General features: G+C 53.9%; 13 protein-coding genes across 13 annotated transcripts; 6 read left to right on the top strand and 7 right to left on the bottom strand.

Annotated features, from left to right (window-relative positions):
- Positions 1-6: 6 nt before the first annotated feature.
- Positions 7-1,437, bottom strand: Malapachy_1943 (myosin-like protein nuf2; the record flags this gene model as incomplete). Its single annotated transcript, XM_018136439.1, has 4 exons — positions 7-832; positions 865-1,098; positions 1,130-1,176; positions 1,207-1,437. 4 exons carry the CDS (start codon positions 1,435-1,437, stop codon positions 7-9), a joined length of 1,338 nt encoding a protein of 445 aa, XP_017991435.1.
- Positions 1,438-1,603: 166 nt separating this feature from the next.
- Positions 1,604-2,489, bottom strand: Malapachy_1912 (glutaredoxin; the record flags this gene model as incomplete). The annotated part of the gene is made up of 2 exons (XM_018136408.1): positions 1,604-1,654; positions 1,686-2,489. The coding sequence occupies 2 exons, from the start codon at positions 2,487-2,489 to the stop codon at positions 1,604-1,606; spliced, it is 855 nt and encodes a 284-aa protein (XP_017991324.1).
- A 785-nt stretch (positions 2,490-3,274) lies between these two features.
- Malapachy_1927 (uch-domain-containing protein) lies at positions 3,275-6,580 on the top strand (the record flags this gene model as incomplete). The annotated part of the gene is made up of 1 exon (XM_018136423.1): positions 3,275-6,580. One exon carries the CDS (start codon positions 3,275-3,277, stop codon positions 6,578-6,580), a length of 3,306 nt encoding a protein of 1,101 aa, XP_017991293.1.
- A 73-nt stretch (positions 6,581-6,653) lies between these two features.
- On the top strand, positions 6,654-7,979 carry Malapachy_1956 (hypothetical protein; the record flags this gene model as incomplete). Its single annotated transcript, XM_018136452.1, has 1 exon — positions 6,654-7,979. One exon carries the CDS (start codon positions 6,654-6,656, stop codon positions 7,977-7,979), a length of 1,326 nt encoding a protein of 441 aa, XP_017991414.1.
- A 146-nt stretch (positions 7,980-8,125) lies between these two features.
- Malapachy_1919 (glycosyltransferase family 8 protein) lies at positions 8,126-8,972 on the bottom strand (the record flags this gene model as incomplete). The annotated part of the gene is made up of 2 exons (XM_018136415.1): positions 8,126-8,306; positions 8,338-8,972. 2 exons carry the CDS (start codon positions 8,970-8,972, stop codon positions 8,126-8,128), a joined length of 816 nt encoding a protein of 271 aa, XP_017991331.1.
- A 225-nt stretch (positions 8,973-9,197) lies between these two features.
- On the bottom strand, positions 9,198-10,277 carry Malapachy_1946 (hypothetical protein; the record flags this gene model as incomplete). The annotated part of the gene is made up of 2 exons (XM_018136442.1): positions 9,198-9,273; positions 9,313-10,277. The coding sequence occupies 2 exons, from the start codon at positions 10,275-10,277 to the stop codon at positions 9,198-9,200; spliced, it is 1,041 nt and encodes a 346-aa protein (XP_017991440.1).
- Positions 10,278-10,518: 241 nt separating this feature from the next.
- Malapachy_1909 (histone H3) lies at positions 10,519-10,929 on the bottom strand (the record flags this gene model as incomplete). The annotated part of the gene is made up of 1 exon (XM_018136405.1): positions 10,519-10,929. One exon carries the CDS (start codon positions 10,927-10,929, stop codon positions 10,519-10,521), a length of 411 nt encoding a protein of 136 aa, XP_017991343.1.
- Positions 10,930-11,357: 428 nt separating this feature from the next.
- Malapachy_1925 (hypothetical protein) lies at positions 11,358-11,669 on the top strand (the record flags this gene model as incomplete). The annotated part of the gene is made up of 1 exon (XM_018136421.1): positions 11,358-11,669. The coding sequence occupies one exon, from the start codon at positions 11,358-11,360 to the stop codon at positions 11,667-11,669; it is 312 nt and encodes a 103-aa protein (XP_017991291.1).
- A 448-nt stretch (positions 11,670-12,117) lies between these two features.
- Malapachy_1930 (pot1-acetyl- c- peroxisomal) lies at positions 12,118-13,326 on the top strand (the record flags this gene model as incomplete). Its single annotated transcript, XM_018136426.1, has 1 exon — positions 12,118-13,326. One exon carries the CDS (start codon positions 12,118-12,120, stop codon positions 13,324-13,326), a length of 1,209 nt encoding a protein of 402 aa, XP_017991289.1.
- Positions 13,327-18,058: 4,732 nt separating this feature from the next.
- Positions 18,059-19,606, top strand: Malapachy_1955 (putative secretory lipase (family lip); the record flags this gene model as incomplete). The annotated part of the gene is made up of 1 exon (XM_018136451.1): positions 18,059-19,606. The coding sequence occupies one exon, from the start codon at positions 18,059-18,061 to the stop codon at positions 19,604-19,606; it is 1,548 nt and encodes a 515-aa protein (XP_017991413.1).
- Positions 19,607-20,099: 493 nt separating this feature from the next.
- Positions 20,100-20,554, bottom strand: Malapachy_1949 (hypothetical protein; the record flags this gene model as incomplete). The annotated part of the gene is made up of 4 exons (XM_018136445.1): positions 20,100-20,113; positions 20,143-20,251; positions 20,289-20,360; positions 20,411-20,554. 4 exons carry the CDS (start codon positions 20,552-20,554, stop codon positions 20,100-20,102), a joined length of 339 nt encoding a protein of 112 aa, XP_017991443.1.
- Positions 20,555-20,825: 271 nt separating this feature from the next.
- Positions 20,826-21,701, top strand: Malapachy_1961 (hypothetical protein; the record flags this gene model as incomplete). Its single annotated transcript, XM_018136457.1, has 4 exons — positions 20,826-21,047; positions 21,078-21,119; positions 21,147-21,206; positions 21,234-21,701. The coding sequence occupies 4 exons, from the start codon at positions 20,826-20,828 to the stop codon at positions 21,699-21,701; spliced, it is 792 nt and encodes a 263-aa protein (XP_017991385.1).
- Malapachy_1920 (ecm40-acetylornithine acetyltransferase) lies at positions 21,698-23,170 on the bottom strand (the record flags this gene model as incomplete). Its single annotated transcript, XM_018136416.1, has 2 exons — positions 21,698-21,721; positions 21,764-23,170. 2 exons carry the CDS (start codon positions 23,168-23,170, stop codon positions 21,698-21,700), a joined length of 1,431 nt encoding a protein of 476 aa, XP_017991296.1.
- Positions 23,171-23,340: the final 170 nt, after the last annotated feature.

The following is a 23,340-nucleotide window of genomic DNA, read 5'->3' as shown; positions in this document are numbered from 1 at the left end:
ATCGATCTATGTAGGCAACGAAAAGGACCGAACTAGTGTGTCCATATACGCAGCCGCCGTACGACATAGGGCATCCTTCTCGAGCTGCATACGCGCATAGTGTGCTTCATGTTCTTGTAGCAGGGATTCCAATTGTCGCTCAATTTGCGTGGCTTCTTGGTTCTTGAGCTCGGCCAGGGCATGGCGTTCTTTGCGCACTTTAGACACATCGCTTAAGCGCGTCGTAAGCGCTTCCAGCTTGGCTTGGCGTTCTCCACGCTTCATTTCCAATTCTTCGCGCGCGCGCTCCAAACGCTCTGTCACAGACTTCACTTGGCGATCTAGCTGTTCGTTTCGATGCGTTTGCGTCATCTGCTCCTGCGACTGCGAAGCCACACTTGCTTTGGCTTCCTCTAGCGCACGACTCTCCCGAGCTGTTCGTTCCATATCGGCAGCAACCTGGTCCATAGAGGCAATGCAAGCTGACATGTCCGCATCCAATTGTACAAGGACATCCATCTTGGAACGCAGCGCCTGCGCCTTGCGTTCGTTCTCTCCGAGCGTCGACCGCTCACCCTGAACCTGCGTCTGCATCTCGTCCAGGTGTCTCCGAATATCGTCAGGTCGCGTAACAATACGCGCCTGCAACTTGTTCAGCTCAGTGGCAACGATCTGAAGCTGGTACTGCAGATCCGTCTGCTTTTGAATCGCATCAGTCTTTTCTACTTTGAGGGTATCCACGTCCTCCAACAAACGACTCTGCTCCTTCTTCATCTGCAAGAGCCGGTCGGAATGCTGCAAATTTTCCTCGCGCAACTTCTGTACACGCGGCTCTTCAGCCTGTCGTTGTGCGCTGGCACGCGTTAGTAGTGCAATCGTACATACAGAATCGCATCAATATCTTGACGCATACGCTCTATGCTTTCCTCCAACTCGATCCGCCGATTTTCCATCTCTTCCGTCTCCAGCACCAACTCATCAAACTCCGCCAGTCGATCCGAACGGAACCGGAAAAAGTTGACCAACGCCGACATGTGGCGCTTGAAGCGCTTCGGTGTAGGCCGCGTCAGATCTTGAAGTTGGAAATCGTGCACCGTTGCGGCCTCCATCATGGTACGACTTTCTGGTGAGCACGGCCAGCTATACATACACTTCGCGGAAAAACAGGAGCCATGCCACACCATCTTCAAACACATCCTGCGATATAAGCATACGAGAGAGACGTACCTTATGATCCATATCACGGCATATATCATCACGCTGCTTCTCCAGTGTATCAGGCATCGTGCCTGCCAAGGTATCTAGAAAGGCCATGTACACTTTTTGGACCATCGCGCCCTGTGGCTTGGCAATGTCTTCAGCGGTAACACCGAGCCCCAGCTCATGGAGAACAGATAATAGCTCCTCTGTCTTTACAGCAGGGAAGGATGTATAGTTCTGATCAGGCGCTGCGCTCATCGCGCTAGCACAGCAAGCGACGTACAACACACGACGCGCCGCTCGACGACCTCCACGCGTGTACACCGCGGTGGCGACCTCGCTCTCTCTCCGTACGCGTTGTGTCACGTGATTGAGTTCCTAGGGTGGGCCACGTTGCTATGTACGTATGCACGGCGAGGTGCGATTAGGAGGAGGCTTGCAACACTTCTTGCAATTCGCCAGAGGCGATCATTTCCTGAACATGTTAGTCATAGAAGTATACATACCTTTACAATATCAAGACCGCCCACAAGCTCTCCGTTTACAATAACTTGAGGGAAGGTCGGCCAGTCATTCAGCACTTTAAGTGTTTGACGCACATTCTCATCCGAGAGAATGTCGTAGTAGTCAAAGTCCACATTTTGCTCGCGGAGAAGCGACACAATCTTCTGGCTAAAGCCGCAGCGTGGCATCGAGGGCTGGCCCTTCATGAACAGCATGACCTTGGATCGCGACATCAATTCGCGGCAGCGACGCTCCGTTTCTTCCTTCGATTCGTTGTCCGTGTGGACCGTAGGCGGGAGCGCATGTGGCTTAGCGGGGTCAGCAAAAGTCTCGTCCACCTGCGAGGCAGGAGCAGCCGCACCGCCAGCGGCTGCGGTGTACGTCGATGGCGCCGCCTGAGGCGCAGCCGTCGATTGCGCCAAGCCACGCGTGTTCGCAGCGCTGGCAGTGCTGGCATGCGACGCTAGAGCTTGCTCGACAGCCAGTACATTCCCGCCTGTCAGCTTGGCTAGGAGGGTATGACCACGGAGCATGACGATGGTCGGCACAGCGTCGACATCGAAGGACTCTGACACATCTGGCTGCTCCTCTGCCTCAACGTTCATGAAGAGGACATGTGGGTACTTGGGTGCCAATTCTGTAATAGCCTTGGTCATAGGCTCGCATGGCTGTGCCCATGAGGCCCAGAAGTTGAGCAGCGTGACTCGATTCAGGTCCTGCTGCATAAGGCTTGTGAACATCTCTGGCGACGCAATAGCGACCAGGTTAGACGTAGCACTCGCTGTATTTGTAGAAGATGCACTCATGATTGAAGACGGGATGTACGTAGAAAAAGTTGACGTGCGAGCCACCGAATGCGTTCGTTCTCACCGCGCTCACTCCGGCGAACGTGGAGTTGAGTACAACGAAGGCTGGCTGGCTGGCTAGCGTGACTGACCACGAAGCCTGCGACAGCTTAGTTCCACAACAGACCAGCCTCCACTTGCGTTGCCTCTCCTCGAGGAGGGGGCTGCGACTTGCGACACGGCCGTGGCCGGCGGTCGTCGTAGGCAGATGGGGCACGTACGTTTGTAGGAAAAACCTCATACTACCATGGACTATCAATGATGTTTCCTAGCAAAATGACCGAGCTGCACCGATAGTGCCAGGCACTTTCACAGTCGGTGTCTGTGTAGGTGTCTGAAATACTTCATTTCTCTTCCCTTCATGAAAAATTGATGGCAGTCATGGAGGCCATGCAGGCGACTGTCAACAGAGTGTTAGAAGGGGGCGTAACGACTGACAATCACACCGATACAAACAAACAAATAGAAGACGTGGCCTTGGTATGTCTACATGGCTGCCAGTGAGTCGCAGAAAAAAAAAAACGGAACCCACGCCGTAGTCCACCCACCCAGTGGAATAATTCCAAATATACCGGCCGCATACGTCCCCACAGAACGTGACGCACTGCGGCCGGGCAGGCGTCCTGTGCGGATTTTTTAGGTGGCTTGCGCTTCGCCCGTGCGTTGTTCCAGCGAGCTGGCGTCGAGGGAGATTGTGCTCGCTCTACGGACGTACGATAGCACGCGACGTAGGCTTGGTCCAGTCGATGTCTGAGTCCCTTTCGGCCTCTACAGATCCAGACCCACCTACCCCTTCGCCGCTCGACCGCTTCAAACGAGCTCGTACGAGCAGCTTCGATACCGATCGATCCAGCCCCGACGTAGAGTCGGCTTCTTCGACGTTCGGTGCATTGACCCATCGAGTCGCAGCATTCGGTGACGAGAGCGACGCGAGTAGCCCCAGTGTGATCAGCCCCCACAGTAGCAAAATGCCTTCCCCAAGGCCCAGTGATGAGAGTGTCGACTCTCTCATCGGCGATGCCTTGCATCTCGACGACGAGCGCCTATCGCCTACGGCGCTTGTGCGTGAGGTCGAGGCATGGCGTGTATCGCGACCACGGGTCGGTGATACATGGTACATTGTGCCTACGGCCTGGTACGCCGCGTGGAAAGCCAAGCCGTCCGCAGCAGGCCCGATAGATCTTCGGCCCCTAGTCCAGGATGCCAGTGGGTCCCTGCGTGCGGACCTGCTGGAAGGACAGGACTACGAACTCCTTCCCCGTGCCGCCTGGGATGCTCTGGCGTCCCGGCACACGGTGCAAGGCACGCCGTTGGCCCGAGCTGTCGTGCCAGGCGCGGCCGATGGCCATACGCGCATTGAGCTCTTCCCACCCAGTATTGAGTTGGCGCGTATCGGTGCTTCGGCGGCTACACCGCGATCGACCCTGCCACGTGTGACGCTGTCGTCCAGTGCGACGCTGCGGACCCTCAAAGCGCATGTACGTGCGCTGGGCGTATGTGCGCATGTCGATGAGGACCTACGATTCCTACGTGTGCCTGTATCGCTTCGAGGCGTGGCGCTGACGAACGATGGCAGCCTGCCGATCCCGTCCCTTCTCGCGCTGAACCCTGCGCCAGAGATCGTGCAGGGCAACGACGCCCTGACGTTGGCCTCGCAGGATCTCGATGCACCGCAGATGCTGTTGGCCGTCGATATACGGAAAGATGGGCGCTGGGGATGGGGCGAGGCGGTGTCCACAGGGCCCATGACACGCAGTCGGACGCAGGCGAGGGCGGGTAGCGCAGGGAAGCCACGCGGCCTGCGTGGCCTAGCGAATTTGGGGAATACGTGTTTTATGAACAGTGCGCTGCAGTGCCTGAGCAACACGGAAGAGCTTCAGCAGTACTTTTTGCGGGGCGCCCAGTACAAAGAGCTCAATACGGACAACCCGCTGGGGATGGGCGGCGCGTTGGCCGCCGCGTATGGCCGCCTCGTCCAGTCGCTGTGGAATGGGAGCCAAGGCGCTGTCATCCCACGTGAATTCAAGACGGCGCTGGCCCGCTTTGCGCCGCAGTTCACAGGGTATGCACAGCAGGACACCCAGGAACTCTTGGCGTTCTTGCTCGATGGACTGCATGAAGACTTGAACCGCATCGTCAAAAAACCCTACATTGAGTCGCCCGATTGGGAAGGCGGAAGCGAGGCGGATATGGTCCGGTTCGCACAGAAGCAGTGGGATATGTACAAGGCGCGCAACGATTCAGTGATTGTCGACTTGTTCCAGGGCCAGTACCGCAGCACACTCGTGTGCCCCGTGTGCGCCAAAGTGTCCATCAAGTTTGATCCGTTCATGTACCTCACGTTGCCGATTCCTAACACGCGCCAATGGCGTGGCCGTGTGTACGTGGTACCGCACGAGGCCCACCGCCCGCTCGTCCAGGTCGACGTGCAGCTGCCTGCCACAGCGACCATTGCGCATTTGCGCGACCATGTGGCGGCCTTGGTCGACGTGGACCCCGCGCGTTTGTTGGTCGGCGAGGCTTGGTCGCACCATGTGTACCGCTGGCTCGATCAGTACGAGCCTGTGCGCGACATCGGGACGGGCGACTACATGTACCTGTGGGACACTGGCGAGCCATGGACGATGCCCAAAGCGCTCAAGCCGCGCACGTCGCGGTTCGCCCTGTTTAGCCGCGCAGAGCGGACCATCGCCGACATCGAGAAAACCTACGCGCCCCCTACGATCGGCGAGTCTGTGTCGCTCCCCGTATACTCGTGCAAGGAAGATGGAGCGGGGCGGTTCGGCAGCTACCGTCGCACATTGGGCGAACCGTTTGGACTGCCGTTCTTTGTGACCATTCCACGCAGCAAGCTGCACGATACCACGTTCATCTACGATGCGGTGCTTACGCAGTACACACGCTTCAGCACCGAGGCTAGTCGCGAGGCCCTGCTCGCCAAGTGGGCGCACGTACGTGCCACGGCGCCCCCCGATGCCGCCACACAGGGCGAGGCAGAGGCGACGCCCGCATCCCATGCCACGGCCGCGTACCCATTCGCGCTCCGATTTGCCGCGCCTAGCGCCGATGAGGCCCTGCATCGCGGCGACGACGCGACAGACCAAACCTCCGAGCTGCTCACCACGCGGCTAGCGCGGGATCCGATCGCTACGTGGCCCGCCTTGTACAATGGAGGAGCGCTGTATGCCATGTGGGAAACGGCCGTGGCCGATGCGCTCTTCCAGCCCGTGCTGGCGAACCAGTCGTGGGGCCCGGTAGAAGAGAAGCAGGACGCTGCCTTCCAGCGTGGCACGGCGATGCTCGCGGAGCATCGGCGGCAGTCGCCACGACTGCGCTTGGAGGACTGCTTGGATGAATTTACCAAGGCAGAGCAGCTGGGCGAGGACGATTTGTGGTACTGCCCGTCGTGCAAGGAGTTCCGACAGGCGACGAAGAAGTTTGATCTCTGGAAAGTGCCAGACATCCTTGTCGTGCATCTCAAGCGGTTCAGTGCAGGCCGTGTCTCGCGCGATAAGCTGGACAATCTGATCGACTTCCCCCTCGAAGCCCTGGATCTGAGCGACCGCGTGGTCGGCACGCGGATCATGAAAGAGCAGGGACTCGCACCATCCCCAGCGGAAACGCACATCAGCGATACCATCACATTGAAGCATGACGTCCACGACGACGAAGTCGAGGCGGATGCCCCGATCTACGATTTATATGCCGTCGACAATCACTTTGGCGGCCTCGGCGGTGGACACTACACGGCCTTTGCGAAGAACCCTATGGACGGACACTGGTACAACTACGACGACTCCAGCGTACGCCCTGTCTCGGATCCACAGGCGGTGAAGAGCTCAGCAGCGTACCTGCTCTTCTATCGACGTCGTACCTCGCGTCCACTGGGTGGAAAGTCGCGGGATTTGATGGATTCTCTGCCGCACGTACAGACGTCGTCCACGCCGACATTGTCTGCGCCGACACACGCCCAGGACGAAGACCCTATGTACTCATCCAGCTCCGAAGAGGACGAGGAGGCCATAGCCGCACCCCCCGTAGCCCTCTTGTAAGACACGCTGGTAGCACGTGATCCAGGCCCGAGAAGGGCGAGGCCGCCGCGCCGGGTCCGCGACGCCTCTCAGGATGGGCGACGACGCGAACGACGCCGCCGCGCAGGCGATGATAGCCGAGTACGACGACGTCCCTGACACGGTGTACGAGGAGGAGGCAGAAAGTGGCACAGGCGATGATACGTCGTCAGCCACTGAGGAGCCACCTACGCTGCGCCTCACATTCCAAGAACAGGATTTTGCGGTGTTCCCTGCGCAGCAAGAAGATGGCCCTGTGATGTACCTTCCATCCGGGGAAGAGGATGACGAGGAGGAGAGTGTCGTTGCTGTGTCTGCCCCAGAACTGCCCGTGCCGTCGAGCACGTTTTGGGAGCCACTAGACTCCCTCTTCGCGGCCCTGCGTGTGAAGGAAGCACTGGGTGAGTTTTTGGAGGAGGGCACAGAACTGCACCTCACATTCCCGGACCTCGACTTGGTAATTGCCGAGGACAATGTATATGCAAAAGAAGTGACACTGTGCGACATTTCCCAGCTGGCTTTGGGATTCCAGCATCGTGCCAGTCTGCATGTGGTCGTCTCCGAAGAGCCGCGCTTTATTACACGCTATAATGAGCTAGCTACCATCCTAGGGGATGGATCAGAGGACGACGAGGAGGAGGACGAAGACGCCTCCGTCGAAGACCCGTCGCAGGACGATGCGCAGGCAGAGAGCGCCGAGGCGGAGGAGGACGCCTCCGTCAAAGACCTGCCGCAGGACGATGCGCAGGCAGACGATGCTTCGGCGAGTGAACCTGCCAACGTAGACGGGACCCCCGAGCAGCAGGGACCGCTTCATGAGGTGGCACACGAGGACGATGCAGAGGCGTCGTCGGCACAGGTATACGACACCGAGACACAGGCAGAAGCGTACGTGGCCGACATCGAGCAGCCGCTGGACGCAGCTCAGACCTCGGCGGCGGATGAGGCGGCATCGACGCAGGAAGAAGCACCTCGTGAAGCAGTGCCTGCCTCGGACCTGCCCCAGGACGTGGTTGCGTCGGCGGAGGTGGAGCCAGCCGCGCTGGAAAAAGACACAGGCACTCGATTGGCATCGCATTCACTTGCTCGGGCAGACGCTGGTACAGCTGTGGAAGAAAAGGCGGAGGAGACTGATGCGCCCTTGAACAAGGCAGAGGAGCCCGCAGGGCATGCGCAGGCGGCACCCACAGACGCGTCACTAGAGGAAATGGCGTACGTTGACGATGATGCTGCGTTGGAAACTGTGTCGCTTTATGGCGAGCAAGACCAAGCAGCCTATGAAGACGACGCGGTAGACTCTGTGTGCGGGAAACGCAGTACACAGGGGGGCGACGCGGATCTTGCGGCCTCTGACGCAAAGCGGACGAAAGTCGACCAGTAGCTATTGCCCTTCCCCTCCTTCTTTTCTGCCTCAGCGTACCGGCTTGGTATGTATGCGGCGTGTACACTAACTAGCTTTGTCCGTCATGGAGGACCACCTTTTATTCATGTCATAAAGATACCCAAGTAGGTGGCGGTGGGTTGTCGTCAGATAGGCGTGACAGAGGACTCGTTCACGTGAGGAGCGATCATAGTAGCCCAGTCGTCCTGGGTGAGCCCCACAGCGGCCGGGTCGGACGCCAGTGATTGGTACGCTTCCCACCAGAGCAGGTGGAGGTGAGCGTCGGCGTCCTCGTGTGGGGCGAGGGGGCCTAGATGCCAGGGTTTTCTGCGGCACGTCAGGAGAACAGCCTACGTACTCGAGGATGTAGTGGATATTGCGCACCTGGCCATCGTCCCAGATGTTCTCGTGGCAGCGCCGAATGGTTTTCAGCGCATTGTAGTACCAGGGGAGGGGTGTATACTTACCGCGGTAGACGTCTGCCAATAAGTCCTGATCAGGAAATCGATACGCAGATACTCGCTCTGGATGCATGTGCACATAGGTATGTAGAGCTTTGGCTTGCTCGGCACTTGGCTCCATAACCACGAGTCCGCTGTTCAACAGGTGGTGCGTAGGCCGCTCCAGCTCTTCTGGTCTCGGCGGGTGCGGGAGCTGGAAGCCACAGTTGTCGGGTACCCAATCGCTGGGATAGGTGGGTATACCATTGGGGTTGCATGTACATGCCATCCCTGCAGCGATGGTGCCTGGGGCCAGCGTGAGGTCCATGAGCTCGTCCATGTTCTGCATGACCAACATATCCGAGTCGATAAGCACGACACGGTCGTATTCAAATAGTTCCATGGCGCGCAACTTTGTCCATACATTGGTAAACCGCGCATGCGCAAGGATCTCTGTATCGGTGCTAATGTCCCATGGCTCCACATCACGCAGGCGGCATCCGAGCTTGCGCAAGATATCCCGTGTAGAGGCATCCACCGACGGGGTTATCATGACGACAAGGGGATATCTGGTTTGCTGTTGTTGTAGACTGTGGTAGAATACGACAGTGCATGGGAGGTACTTGACATCCGTCAGGAGCGTGGCCCAACAGCAGTGCTGCGTCATCGCCCCCGAATGGTGCACTTTCGTGGGGGACGGATAATGTGGAGGAGTGCGTCTCTAAATTTTGGCCGATTTTTTGACATACCGAATGTGGCTACGAACCCTCGCATTTACTTACTCTACCAGTGTCTCGGTGGACGTCGGTTGACCCTCTCCACGTGCTTTGCGGGCAAGTTGGTCATCCAGCCAGCTGGTCATATGTCAGTCTCCACCAAGCTCGAATACGTACTCCACAAACGCCTGCGTAAACTTGAACTTCGCATCGCCGGGATCAAACATCGCTTCATGGTAGTACCCATCAAACGACCTCAACGTGACATGTCGCCCTATAGCGCTCATATTATCAAACAGCGCCTTGCTGGAATCCCATCTCGTCACCTTGTCTCCTGTACCATGGCAAATCAAAAACGGTAGGGACTCGGGCCAACGCTTGTAGTCGTCGGAGACAATCCTTGGACCGCCCGTCAACGGGCCCAGCAAGCACCGAACGTGCACATCACAATTACTCAGAGGGTCCTTACGCAGCGCCTCGCAAAGCTCGCTATCGCGAGACAGATTCGACGACGGCGGGCCCAGCGCCAAATGCAGCCGAGGGAGACCCCACAGAGCTCCACGCAGAAGAGGGCCAGCAAGCCATGTGGGAATCGGGAAATGAATATCGTACCATGGCGCAGACGCCATTACACCGGAAATCATACCCTTAACTTCCGCCGCAGGACCCTCAGCAGTATCACGAGTGAAGAACGCAGTGACAAGACCGCCGCCCATGCTATGACCCATCAGGTACATAGGCACACTACCTGCACCCCAGTCCTTATCAAGGCGAACACGCACAAGCTTGATCATGGATGTAATATCATTGATCTGCTCGGGCCACGTCGTCCAGCCATGAGTTGTGCGACGGTCCGGCGATTCGTACCACGTGCGACCAAAGCCAAACTGATCAAACCCGGACACTTGATATCCATGATCAGCCATATACGAAAAGTTGCCATCGTATCGGTTGATATAGTCCGCAAAACCATGAACAAAAATGATCGCGGCTTTAGGCTTTACAACGTTCTGCGCTTGATCGGTAGGGAACCAGTGCTTCAGAAAAAACTGTGATACATTGGTACCACGAAGATCGTACCATTCTTCCTCAGAATGAATGGGCTTGCTCAACGGAAACACAATTGGGTACGTAGCTGCCATGGTAGGTCGTCGAGAAGATAGCCTTACCCCGAATTCTGAAATTCGCACCTTTGAAACGGAGTAGAAGAAGCTCACTAAAGCTGACAAATCACAGACACTACGGGAAGCAACACACAGATACATAGGCAAGGGGACATTTCGCCGTTCAAATAAAAGTACATATGCTAAGGGAAAAGGAGGCTCCTTGCCGAAGGGGAAACCACCTCACGCCACAACGAATCAATAGAGAACACAAAGACGTTTAGCTGCGCTCACCACGGAGACGGCGAGCGAGGGCAATGTCCTTCGGCTGGATAGTCACACGCTTGGCGTGGATGGCAGCCAGGTTGGTGTCCTCGAAGAGCGAGACGAGGTAAGCCTCAGCCGACTCCTGGAGAGCAAGAACAGCCGACGACTGGAAACGGAGGTCGGTCTTGAAGTCCTGAGCGATCTCACGGACCAGACGCTGGAAGGGGAGCTTGCGGATCAGCAGCTCAGTGCTCTTCTGGTAGCGACGAATCTCACGAAGAGCGACAGTACCCGGGCGGTAACGATGGGGCTTCTTCACACCACCGGCCGAGGGGGCCGACTTGCGGGCAGCCTTGGTAGCGAGCTGCTTGCGGGGGGCCTTACCACCGGTCGACTTGCGGGCAGTCTGCTTAGTACGCGCCATTGTATTGAATAGACAGTAGAATGTGAGGGGTGGCGGATAGAACAGCCGTATATTTTATAATACGCCTGAGGGATGATGCATTGGTTTACCATTCCACAAAAGATCACACGCCATTGTAAGATCACGCAGAGCGCGCGTATGTGATCCTCCAGACGCGTAAAATCACGCGAGCACACACCACAGAGATGACTAAACAGTCAACTAAATCAACCCCGATCACCCGACACAGGTCCGCATCACACCCGATACACTCATCACCGCTATTCGCGTGTGATCTTATAGTGCTGAATCACACATCCGACGCGTGCGCCATCACATTGGTACAACCCACGCTTATTCAAGTCGCAAATTTCCAACTAGTACAAATACCCTGCCTTAAGCAGCCAACGTCGTTTTCCCACAACTTCATCACTTTATTTATCTGAACAATGTCTGGTCGTGGAAAGGGTGGCAAAGGTCTCGGCAAGGGTGGTGCTAAGCGCCACCGCAAGATCTTGCGTGACAACATTCAGGGTATCACCAAGCCCGCTATCCGCCGTCTCGCTCGCCGTGGTGGTGTCAAGCGTATCTCTGGTCTGATCTACGATGAGACCCGTGGTGTCCTCAAGCTTTTCCTTGAGAGCGTTATCCGTGACTCGGTTACCTACACTGAGCACGCCAAGCGCAAGACTGTTACGTCGCTCGACGTCATCTACGCGCTCAAGCGCCAGGGCCGCACCCTCTACGGTTTCGGCGCGTAAGTGCTATCATAGCCTTACAACTCCTTTTCGTATGTACTATTATATCTATTGCAATGTCATACCCAGCCTGGGCTCTTCCAGCTGGCTTTGAATATTCTCATGTGCGGATAGTGTCATTCTATAGTCGGGACTACCCGGCAAAGTTAGAACCGTAGTCGTGTCCGCCTTCTGTCTCGCCTTTCGCATATGCGCTGCGCGTACATTCGGCAGCTGCTACGGGCTTTCCGATCTTTTGCCGCGAACCCAAGGCAGCGCATCCGGCGCGTCTCTTTCGGCACTATCCACGTGGTCACATGTGCTGGAGGGAAGAGAATCTCCTTTTCCATGCAGGGTCACCACTCGGCCGAATCGGTTCCGGTAATCAATGCGGGGCACCGGTGCCGTCACCGGGTACTTTTACAGGTGCCTAGAAAGCATTGATCCTCTTCACCTTATACCAATAATCAATATGAGCTTCGCTACCCAGACCGGCAAGAACCAGATCCTCGAGAAGCACGACGATGACGTCGTCATCTGCGGTGCTTACCGCACTCCTGTCACCCGTGCTCGCAAGGGTGGCCTTGCCCAGTGTGCTCCTGAGGAGTACCTCGGTACGGTCCTTAAGGGTCTGATCGCCAAGACTGGTGTGGATCCCAAGACTATTGAGGACGTTGCTATCGGCAACGTGCTTCCGCCGGGTGGTGGTGCCACTGGTGCCCGCCAGGCTGCTCTCTGGGCCGGCATCCCGAACACTTCTGCTGTGAACACTGTCAACCGCCAGTGCTCGTCGGGTCTTGCCACCGTCAACCAGATCGCCAATGAGATTCTCACTGGTCAGATCGACATCGGTATTGCCGGTGGTGTGGAGTCCATGACCCTGAACTACGGTGCTGGTGTCATGCCTCTGAAGATGTCGGACGAGGTCATGAGCAATGAGGAGGCTGCTGACTGCATGCTCCCCATGGGTATCACCTCGGAAAATGTCGCTAAGAAGTACAACGTGACTCGTGAGAAGCAGGACGCTTTTGCCGCCGAGTCCTTCAAGCGCGCTGCTGAGGCTCAGGAGGCTGGCAAGTTCAAGGAGGAGATTATCCCAGTCAAGTACGTGGATGACGACGGCAACGAGCGCAACGTCACTGAGGATGACGGTATTCGTAAGGGCGTGACGGCTGAGTCGCTCGCCAAGCTTAAGCCGGCCTTCTCGAAGGACGGTTGCACCCACGCCGGTAACGCTTCGCAGGTCAGCGATGGCGCTGCTGCCGTTCTTTTGGCCCGCCGCAGCGCTGCGAAGAAGGCTGGTCTCCCCATTGTCGCCAAGTTCTGCGGTGCTGTTGTGGTGGGTGTGCCCCCGAACATCATGGGTGTTGGTCCCGCTTACGCCATCCCCAAGCTGCTGGAGAAGGCTAAGATCTCGAAGGATGACGTCGACATTTACGAGATCAACGAGGCCTTCGCTTCGCAGGCCCTCTTCTCGGTCGAGCACGTTGGTATTCCTCTCTCGAAGGTCAACCCAGTTGGTGGCGCTATTGCCCTCGGCCACCCGCTTGGTGCCACTGGCTCGCGTCAGATCGCCACTGCCCTTCAGCAGGCCAAGCGCACTGGCGAGAAGGTCATTGTCACCTCGATGTGCATTGGTACTGGTATGGGTATGGCCTCGCTCATTGTGAGCGAGCAGTAAATATGCTTAGTTGCATGTCATCTTATGCATTGTAGTGCTCTGTACACTGAAAGCTTGAAGCTTCCGTCAACGAGAGCGATCCCTGATTCAGCAAGCGAGCTTACCGTCTTGCACATTTTGCCAAGTGGCCCAAACGTGCATAGAACTGGCCCAATCATGCGCGTAATATAGATAGGGAAGCCTGCCAGACGTAGCGTACACGTAATGGGCTCCACCCGTGCACACGGAACTCGCACGTGCACAAGTCCACATGTGCCGTGCGGCTCCCAGACGTTTCGTGAGGCTTACACGGTTTTTGCTCGGTACTGCACTGTTGTACTGCACGGAAAGCGCAAGATCTGTGACCTACTGCCAGTCTGTCGCTGTCTCTGCTGTGTTTTCTGCAGCTACAGACTCTTTCTCCCGGATAGCCTACATACCTAGGTGTACCGAAAGAGTCTTTCGTGAGCAGCACTGAGGTATCTGAGTGCTTGATTGCACTCTGTTTGACCTAGTACTGCCGCTGTATATTTCCTTTCTTTTTTCTTGTCAATTTGTTTCATCTGTATTTATCCTGGTTTTCAAGAAAAGGGAGATCTGCCTACTAACGAGTGCCGTTCTGTCCTGAATTTCTACTATACAAGCATTCGATTCTATGGATTCAACCTCTCCGACAGAAAGTCGTGCTTCTATGGCCCATTCCTGTAATAATGTCACAGAAGAGAGGGCCATAAAGACCCGTCGAACCTCTGCGGCCACATCCCCAACTTCAGCTACGAACTTGTCAGCAAGGGATACCTTGTATGACAAGGGTCCTACCACTCCCGGAGTTGATATGCCCGCCAGCGAGTTATCTACGTCGCCCTCCTCAGAGTCCTCGATTCGATCGAAACCTGCTCACTTGGATATTGCCAACTTTCCTACTGCAGATCTCTTGCGTATGCTCGCTGCTCTATTGCAGCATATCGCCACGTCTAATGACCAAATTCGACCTTTAAACCAGCAATCTATGGAGGAACGAGTCCATCACCCCAGAGATCCAAACGCAATACCTTCTTCTATGTATTTACCACTTAATGACCCTCAGAGGCCAACAACCACTACCGCGGCCTTGGCTACGTTAAATTCGCCGAGTAGCACACTGTGCTTCCATGCTCGACACATTCCAAGCATCAGCATTGAGGCATACTTGCTTCGTATTTTGAAATACTGCCCTACAACCAACGATGTATTTCTCAGTCTCTTGGTTTACTTTGACAGACTGAGCCGAGTTGGGGCTGTTGGCAACTTTCCTGGCGAGCCCCCTCTGGGCACCTATGCCGATGAAGACTCCTCTACCAAATCTCTACGCGACTCATCAACATCGCCTATTTCTATGCCTTGGCCTCGAGCAGACGTCGAGAGTGACATTTCCAAATCCTCACCAGACAACAACTTCCCAGGGATCAGTGGATTCGCTATCGACAGCTATAATGTTCACCGGTTGATCATTGCAGGAATTACAGTGGCTAGCAAGTTTTTCAGCGATGTATTCTACACCAACGCTCGGTATGCCAAGGTGGGGGGCTTAGCTGTGCATGAATTGAACCAATTGGAGTTACACTTTTTGCTATTAACTGACTTCCGCTTAATGATCCCTATATCTGAGATTCAGCAATATGGTGACCAACTCCTAGCATATGCCCATGATCGCTCCTTTTCCTCTAATATTCAGCGGCCTCTACCAGGATCCACTGAAGAAAAGACGCAGCATGAGGTACACGAATAAGGCAGGAATGTTGATGCATGTCCATTATATCAACCATCATGTAATGGCGGCAGTTATGGTCCATGTAGTGCGTATACCCTTTCTTAGTTTTTGCGCAAAACCTATATCTGTTATGCTAAGGCACCCAATCACTGTTGACTAGGTTGAAAGTCGGGATATGATTAGATCTATATTCAGAACAGCTCGCTTTGTGAAGGAACGTGTATATTTTGCGCTGTTTTCTCCTTTTCACAGCGAAACTTTCCACTCGGTGCTGAAGAACAAAATATTTAAATCCAGGCACTCACCGAACACACGGACCAATAGAATTACGCCCTTATCTTTACCCCTCGTGTCTCGGGCTCATCTCGCAATGTCTCCATATCGTCCCTTCTCTCTTATTGGCGATTTGACCCTTGAGCCATTGACAAGATTGTTCTTTGTCTACCCAGCCCCACGTTAGTGTGAAAGAGCATTTTAAGAGCACGAGACCAAAATGAGCCGATGAATTGGCCATTCGGCATAAAATAGAGAGATCTCTGCCTCAGGTCCCAGGCAGACGCAATTGATTACCTTGTGTGGCTCAGTGGACCTTTACGAATAAAGGTGAAGCTTGTCTTGGAAAAGTTCCAATTTAAATGATGCCACTGCTCCCCTCGATACCAGAGGCTTCTTTTCCCATTGCCTACCAGCCAACCTCTCCCTTAGATGATGCACTAGGAATTCCTATGGCTCCTAAATGTGACCTATTTCAAAATAACGAATTATCTCATTTGACATCCAAACCGTGGGTATCGCAAGTGGAGCACCAGCCATCTATTGCTGATGAAGTGATACGCATGCTTTCTGCTGAAGGTATGTACAGAAATTCTTGTTTACATGTCTAGAAATTTCTTTACCATCGTCTACCCCACTGCCAGGGACACCGACCATCACTGCACCATCAACCCCTGATGGATGCCTTACCCCAAAGCAAATGCAGTTGTCACCTCAAGTGTTAAGTCCAAGTAACCGTGTAGATGTGTCAGGGAGCTCTTCACATTCGAGAAAAATGGGGCCAGGTCATGTCAAACGCCCTTGCAACGCATTCATTTTGTTCCGATCTCATGCTGTTACAGCGAATCTCATTCCTAAAGAGGTTGAGCGGGATCATCGGAATATAAGCCGAATTATCTCACATATGTGGCACAGTCTCAGCGAGGAGGAGCGCAAGCTATGGGAAATGCAAGCCGAGCTGGAGAAAAGGAAGCACCGTGAAATGCATCCTGATTATAAGTACCGCCCGTCATCAAGAAGGAACAATGTGCACCGACGTGCAGCTCGTCGCCTTTCCAGTACCGAAAGACAATGTGAACGTATTGCTGATGCCATTCTAAAGTCATGTGGCCGAGAGGGAATCAAGCGTCAGCGCAAACCCAAGACGCCGAAGAGGAAGTCACCAATGGCACAGGTATCCCCTTGCCTTCCATCAATCCCAGGAACAAGGTCTTTCGTGCCTGAATGCATTCTTCCCCCCGAGCATGGTCAGTCCAATGCCTCTCGCACTTCCAATCCTGACGTCCCTTCTCAGGTATTCGACCTGCAGAAGTCTAGCAGTGCAGGGGTGCGTAGGTCGTCTTCTGCCCCTCCATTTAATGCAGATGCACACCAGTTAGCACCTAAGGCCGATTGGACCGCTATTCCTAGTCGTCAATTGACGCTAGACGAGACTATGAATTGGCTTTTTCAAGCATCTGCCTCGCCCGCCAGTCCATTCTTTGAACTTGCACCTTCAGTGCATCCAACACCTACGCCTTCTTCTGACATCTCATCTCCTGTGAAGGCAACATGGGTTGCTAGTCCTGCTAGCTCTGGCCAATACGATGATGTACAAGCGGAGCAAACACTTCAGCAGTTAGAGTCGTTTTCTTTGGGGCCTAGCATCATACCCAATGAGGTTTCTCTTCCTTCACTTACGCAAGAAGCTTTAACGGAATTGCCAATTTCACCCAAAACACAGCTTACACCGAGCTCGGTGACGCCTATGGACCTTTTGAACTTTGTTTCAACCTTATCACCAGCCGTTCCTGAAGGTATTCTCGGAAACTCGATTTCACCAACTGCACAATGTGACACTATGACACCAGCCTTGACCGTTCCTACCGCAAAATCAGAAACGGATACACCGCTTCAAGCGCCGTGGTCAGCCGCACTTTATGGACCCAACTCTACATTGTTACAATGACAGCTTTTCGTTAACTTTTTTAAAATTTTTTTCTTTCTCCCTTTTCTTGTTCTGCACAAGCGTCTATTTATGAGAACCAACAACGATAGATCCATCTTTATTCCAACTTTGCAACACATTGGCATTTCTATGGCCTGCGTAGGCTGGAGGGTTGCGCCACTACTATAGTAAACCGGAATAGTCGCAACCATTTTTTAACCTTAACTCTCTTCCGTTTTGATTTAAAGTTGGCGCACAAGCCAGATTGAAGGCACGCGTAACTATTCAATCCATGGATGTAAATCCCCACGGCGTGAGCAGCCACATGACCGGAACGACGCCCATCTTGACAATCTTCGTGCAAAATTCTGCACACTCCTGTACGTCTCTGCGATACGTGCATATCAAGTAACCCTACCGAGCGAATATTCTTTGAATCTTTCCCTCCATGGAGTTCGGCCGACTAAACTCTCTGCTGTGCCATTATGCAAGGGGTCAGTGTAAGACATATGCATGTCCAACAGAAAGGCATGCATTAAAGGGTGTGGAGCCGTCCTCAAGTAGAACCTATATCAATTTACTGCAATTTCCTGCATGTGATGTTAATGTGGCGCCGGGCATGTTGGCACTATTGGCGTTGTAGAAGTATCACGGAATTTCTTCGCGCATAGGGTTCTAGGCGTTGTCTCATTATATAAATCGTTTCTGTCCCTTCCCGGATTTGCCACCCCCTACCTTGTCCTAGCCTTTCAACCCGTCCAAAGGGTCTCTCCCAACCTTTGCACCTTCTTTTAGCTAGTACAATGTACTCGACCAGCCTCATTCGCTGGTTCGCTCTTGCCCTTGTGGCTGCGCTCCCGCTCGTCAGCGCCCTTGGTGCTGTTCCTTTCCCTGACCAGGACCCTTTCTACTACCCCCCTAGTGGCTGGCAGTCGAAGCAGCCTGGTGCCATCTTGCGCTCGCGTAAGATCCAGGCTGCCAGTGTGGGTATCCTCCAGTTCAACCTGGATGCCTGGCAGATGCTCTACCGCACTAACGGTGTCACTCGTGACCAGCCTTCGTACACGGTGACTACTGTCCTTGTGCCCAACAACGCTAAGCGTGACCACGTTGTCACCATCTCGTCGCCTGAGAATGCTAACTTCATTCGCTGCGCTCCCAGTTACGCTTTCCGTCACACTGGTGTACTTGAAATTACCAACTTCGAGCCTCGTTGGGAGCAGATGATCTACACCCTCTTCCTTGAGGAGGGCTGGATTGTCAACGCTCCTGACCACGAGGGTCCGGCTAGCGCTTTCTCGGCTGGTCGTCTTGGTGGTCACATGGTTCTTGACTCGATGCGTGCTGTGCAGAACTACGGTCCTCTGAATGTGCCGAAGGGTGCTATGCACCTTGGTCACGGTTACTCGGGTGGTTCGATCCCCAACGGTTGGGCTGCTTCGCTTAAGAACGTGTACGCTCCTGAGCTCAACGTTGTTGGCTGGTCGCTCGGTGGTACCATGACTGACCCTATGATGACACTGGGCTTCCTTGACGGTGGTGCGACTTCTTCGCTTGTGCTTTCGGGTGCTGTTGGTCTTATTGATGCTTACCATGACGAGATCTACGACCTCTTCGAGAACGAGATCTGGACCGATGCCGGTAAGCAGGCTGTTGAGGTGACTCGCAACGCCTGTGTGTACGAGATGGTCATTCGCTTCTTCGGTCAGCGCATTCAGTCGTCGAAGTACATCAAGGGTGGTCACAATCTGACTCACTGGCCGCAAGTGACTGCTATTACGAACAAGAACATTTTGGGTCGTTACCCGCAGTACACGCCTCGTGAACCGGTGTTTATGTTCCACGCGGCTTACGATGAGGAGATCATCTGGTACCAGGCTAACAACACTGCCGTGTCTTGGTGCAACAACGGTGCCAACGTCCGCTTCCTGACCTACACTTCGCACGACCTGAACCACGTGTCGACCTACCTGCTGAACGTGCCGTACATTATCTTGTACATGCGTGACCGTTTCGCTCGCAAGTCATACTACAACGGTGGTTGCCAGTTCGATGTTCAGGCTCAGGACCCGGCCTTTGATGTGTCAATTCTTGGTGAGCGCTTCCGTGAGTTCCTGGTGGCTATTCTCGACCTTCTCGGCAAGGAGATTGGTCCGAACGACAGCATTATCAGGCGGAAGCTGCGTGACGGCAAGAACCCTAACAAGGATGGTCTTACCCACATCAACGGTCTCACTTCGACCAACGTTACCCCGGGTCAGGGTGGTAACAACTCGAAGAAGAGCAAGGCTGCTACCAGCCGCTACAAGCAGAAGCAACAGAACGGCACTGCCGAGCAGGCTGACAACTAAGCCTAATACCGGTCTTTTCGTGACATGGATTAGGTCTTGCACTGGCTGCAAGTCGGGATGGATGTCACAGACTATTTCCCCTTTGATTGAATTTGAATAGATTTAAGAATCAAATCCTTACTTTTGGTTTTGTTATGGGATCCAAAACGAATCTTTTGCTGCTAGTGAGTAGTACTGGTCTTAAATTCTGTAGGAGCAATGTGTACTTTTGAAGCTGTCTAATTTTAGTGTGCGAAAGTGATTGGCAACTAAGGTATGTGGTCAAATTGTTGGAAGGGTTCAAGCTAGAGTCGTTTTAGTGTCATAGCAATTTGCAATGTCAATGTAATGGCACGATCTCAGTTGATCTGGCTATGTAATCCGATGGAGATCACGTTGCCACGAGAAAGGTACAATGATATCACATCACAGTATTCCATTCCATTGTATTATGAAAAACTAAAGTGATTCTTGCCTGCTACCCAAAAAAGATGCTTCCACCTCTTTCATGAATTTACATCATCATATCTACACAAATAAGCCTCATTTTTACGTACCAAGACATAGTTCTTCCAGACAGCAGCACGCCAGCATGGCCGCCAAGCATGCGCAACAGCCACCACCAGCACTACCGCCAGCACCACCTTGAGGGCGCTGAATGTACACCTGCGGTTGTTAATTGTTTATCAAGGGAGAAACTTACAGGCTGAGGCTGCTGAGAACCGGGGTAGTAACCTGCCTGGGCACCACCATACGCTTGCTGAGGTGGTGGCGGCTGTCAAGGCGTTAGTATATGTTCACAGCTAGCCAAGTTATTGTACGTACGTAGTAACCACCCTGAGGCGGGTAGCCTCCACCCATCATAGGTGGCGGGCCTTGCGGGGCCTTGTAACTACTTTGCTGAGGAGGAGGACCAGTAGGAGGAGCGTAGGTGCCAGCGCCGCCGTTGTAATAGTTCTTCGCCGACATGTGCGTAGTTAGAGTAGGGTTCGGTAGCGCACGATGCTCGGGCTACGGTATGGCCTTCTCCTTAAAACATGGAATGTCTAGCCTACTAGGTCACATCACGTGCACACGCCAGGCCGCGTACGCATATGCAACATACATTAGCATTAGTATCTTAAGACATTTGGTCATGTCTTCATCCGAAGGAACGAATCCACAGATACGAAATGTCTCTTTCAATTTAGAGAAAGATATTCTTGGTCCCGACTCCAAACTTGGCTCAACGTCTCCTGAAATGAACAAGACGCCACCTAAGTCTGCTCTTAAGCGACGACAATCTCATATGCTGCCACCACCTGACCAATACCAACATTCCGATCCTCTACTTCGTCGTCTCCGCTTGATTGATGGGCATGGAAAGCCTGTAAACCTCAAGAAGGCATTTCGAGATACCAAGATTGTTATTTTCTATTTTGGTAGCCAGTGGAATGCCCGTGAAACAAAGGGATGTCAAAAGGTATGCTCTTCTGCGTAATACTGACATTAGTATGTGACATCTATTTGCCGGAAATACCCTCATGAAGTGAAAGTATGTATGTTTTATCCTGACCGAAAGACTGTGTACATTAGTGTCGACGTCGAGGCACAGAACTTTGAATTGGCTACGCGCAATAAGGTATGCTTTCGATGTGCTGACAAGTAGCCATGGTTTGCCATGGTATGGAACGATGGCTCTTCCGATGACCCTTCGCTGGAAAGCGAAAGCTCTTCGTCGACTGAGTCGTTCCTTTTAGCAGGTGATACGGATTTGGACAAGTCTGTGGTGCAGGAAGACACTGCAGGCACTTCGTACGTGCGTCCTTTCAGTCGCGTGTATATGGCCGACAAATTCGATGTCCTGATGACGCCCACACTAGTCGTATACCATGTGCCGACGCAGCGTGTTCTCGATAAACATGTTCGTCTCTCACGCCTGCGATCTTCTCGCGTTGAAGACACGATGTCCGTTTGGCTCGATGGCCGAGTTTCGCCGTCGATGAATGTGGTCGACATGCTCTATATTGCTCCATGGACAGTGGTGTTTGGCTTTATTGCCCTTTTGTATCTACTGCTTCTTGTCATTGGCGGCGATAAGTACAATCTACAACGCATCCTGGCTTCATGGAACTAGGTGCGATAGTCTCCGTTGATCTGCCCTTGTGTTAGCATAACTGGTAGTTAGTGTATACGTACCGTGATATACTCCTTACTAAAGTCGCATGTCCAGTAGGTCGCTTCTGCTTGCCCTTTGGTACCCCAAGAACCGCCTTGAAGGTCCATGTCGATAATGATATCTTCATGGGACAGCAGCTTGGCAGCATGGACCTCATCGACCACTTGGGGCACACCGTCTATCAACGTCTTCAGCGGCTCGAGCCCCGGTGCCGAGGCAGGCGGCATGAACGTCACATTCACTTTCCTTGGGTCGATATCCCAAGCGGGTGAGGACGTCGGCAAGCTTGCATAGCCTGTGGCACAAAGAATACGGCCCCAATTGGCATCCTCGCCATGCATGGCACACTTGACCAAAGCTGATGTACTCACGGAAGCTGCAATGGCATGGGCCTGCTCGTATGTTCCAGCGTTCCGCACACGAATCTCGACAAACTTCTCTGCACCCTCACCATCGCGCACGATCAGGTGCGCCATTTCCATACACATAGACTTTAGCTCCTCTGCAAACTGTTGTACGAGCGCAGGGTGTGATTGTTCCGTGATATCCCCTTCAATAGGCTCCCCCTCCGATGTAGCGGGTGCTTGGCCGTTGGCCAATGCTAGTATCGTGTCGTTGGTACTCATATCACCGTCCACGCTGATGCAATTAAACGACACACGAACAGCCTCATCTAAGCATCGTTGCAAAGTGGACGATGCAATCGGCGCATCGGTAGCAAAAATGCCAAGGAGTGTAGCATGCAGGCCACCTGTCGTTGTCATGTGAGGGTGAATCATACCTGCACCCTTATCAATACCCGCAATACTGCACAACCGGTTGCCCAACGTGAATTGACGCGTGCGCAACTTCGGGAAAGTGTCTGTTGTCATGAAAGCACGCGCCACTTCGTACCACGCATCCGCATTGCTCTGCAAGACTTGGCCTGTAACCAAATGATGCACAGCGCGCTGCATCGTTGGTACCGGCAAGCGCACACCGATAACACCGGTAGACATCATCAATACGTCACTGGGGGTAGTTGGCTGATCGGGCTTCGCCGCTGGGGTGAGCAGCGCACGAACTTGGTTTACCAAGGTCACGGTATCGTCATAGCCTCCTTTCCCTGTGACGGCATTGGCACATCCACTATTCGTGAGCACCGCCCGTGTACGTGGATTCGGTCCGGCTTCCGCCAGCGCTGTCGTCGCATGCACTACAGGTGCCGCCTTGAATTTGTTCGTCGTAAATGTACCTGCTACTGCTGCAGGTACACTCGACACAATCAAAGACAAGTCAGGCTTTGGCTCCACCTTGGGAGTGGCATCTGTGCTAGCGGGAGCAGGGCTGATCGCCTTTTTGATACCCGCATACGTGCTAGCAACCAAGTAACCTCGCGGGAGTGTATCAGACGCGACTTTCTGAGCAAAGCGGTCCGTTTTAGACATCGTAGAATAACTGCACACACTCTCGCATGTCTTGTACATCTGGCGAGCCATCGCTACCCTAGACATGGCCAAAGAGGGCATGGTAGGCAGGTGCTTTGCCTTGGCGATTCGAGTCAGATGTACGGCTTATCCCATGTGCTACATTTATCTATTCTCGTCATGCTTATCAA

Source organism: Malassezia pachydermatis (genome assembly GCF_001278385.1).
Source record: "Malassezia pachydermatis strain CBS 1879 chromosome Unknown scaffold5, whole genome shotgun sequence".
NCBI lineage: Eukaryota > Fungi > Basidiomycota > Malasseziomycetes > Malasseziales > Malasseziaceae > Malassezia > Malassezia pachydermatis.
This window is presented reverse-complemented; position numbering and strand designations above follow the sequence as displayed.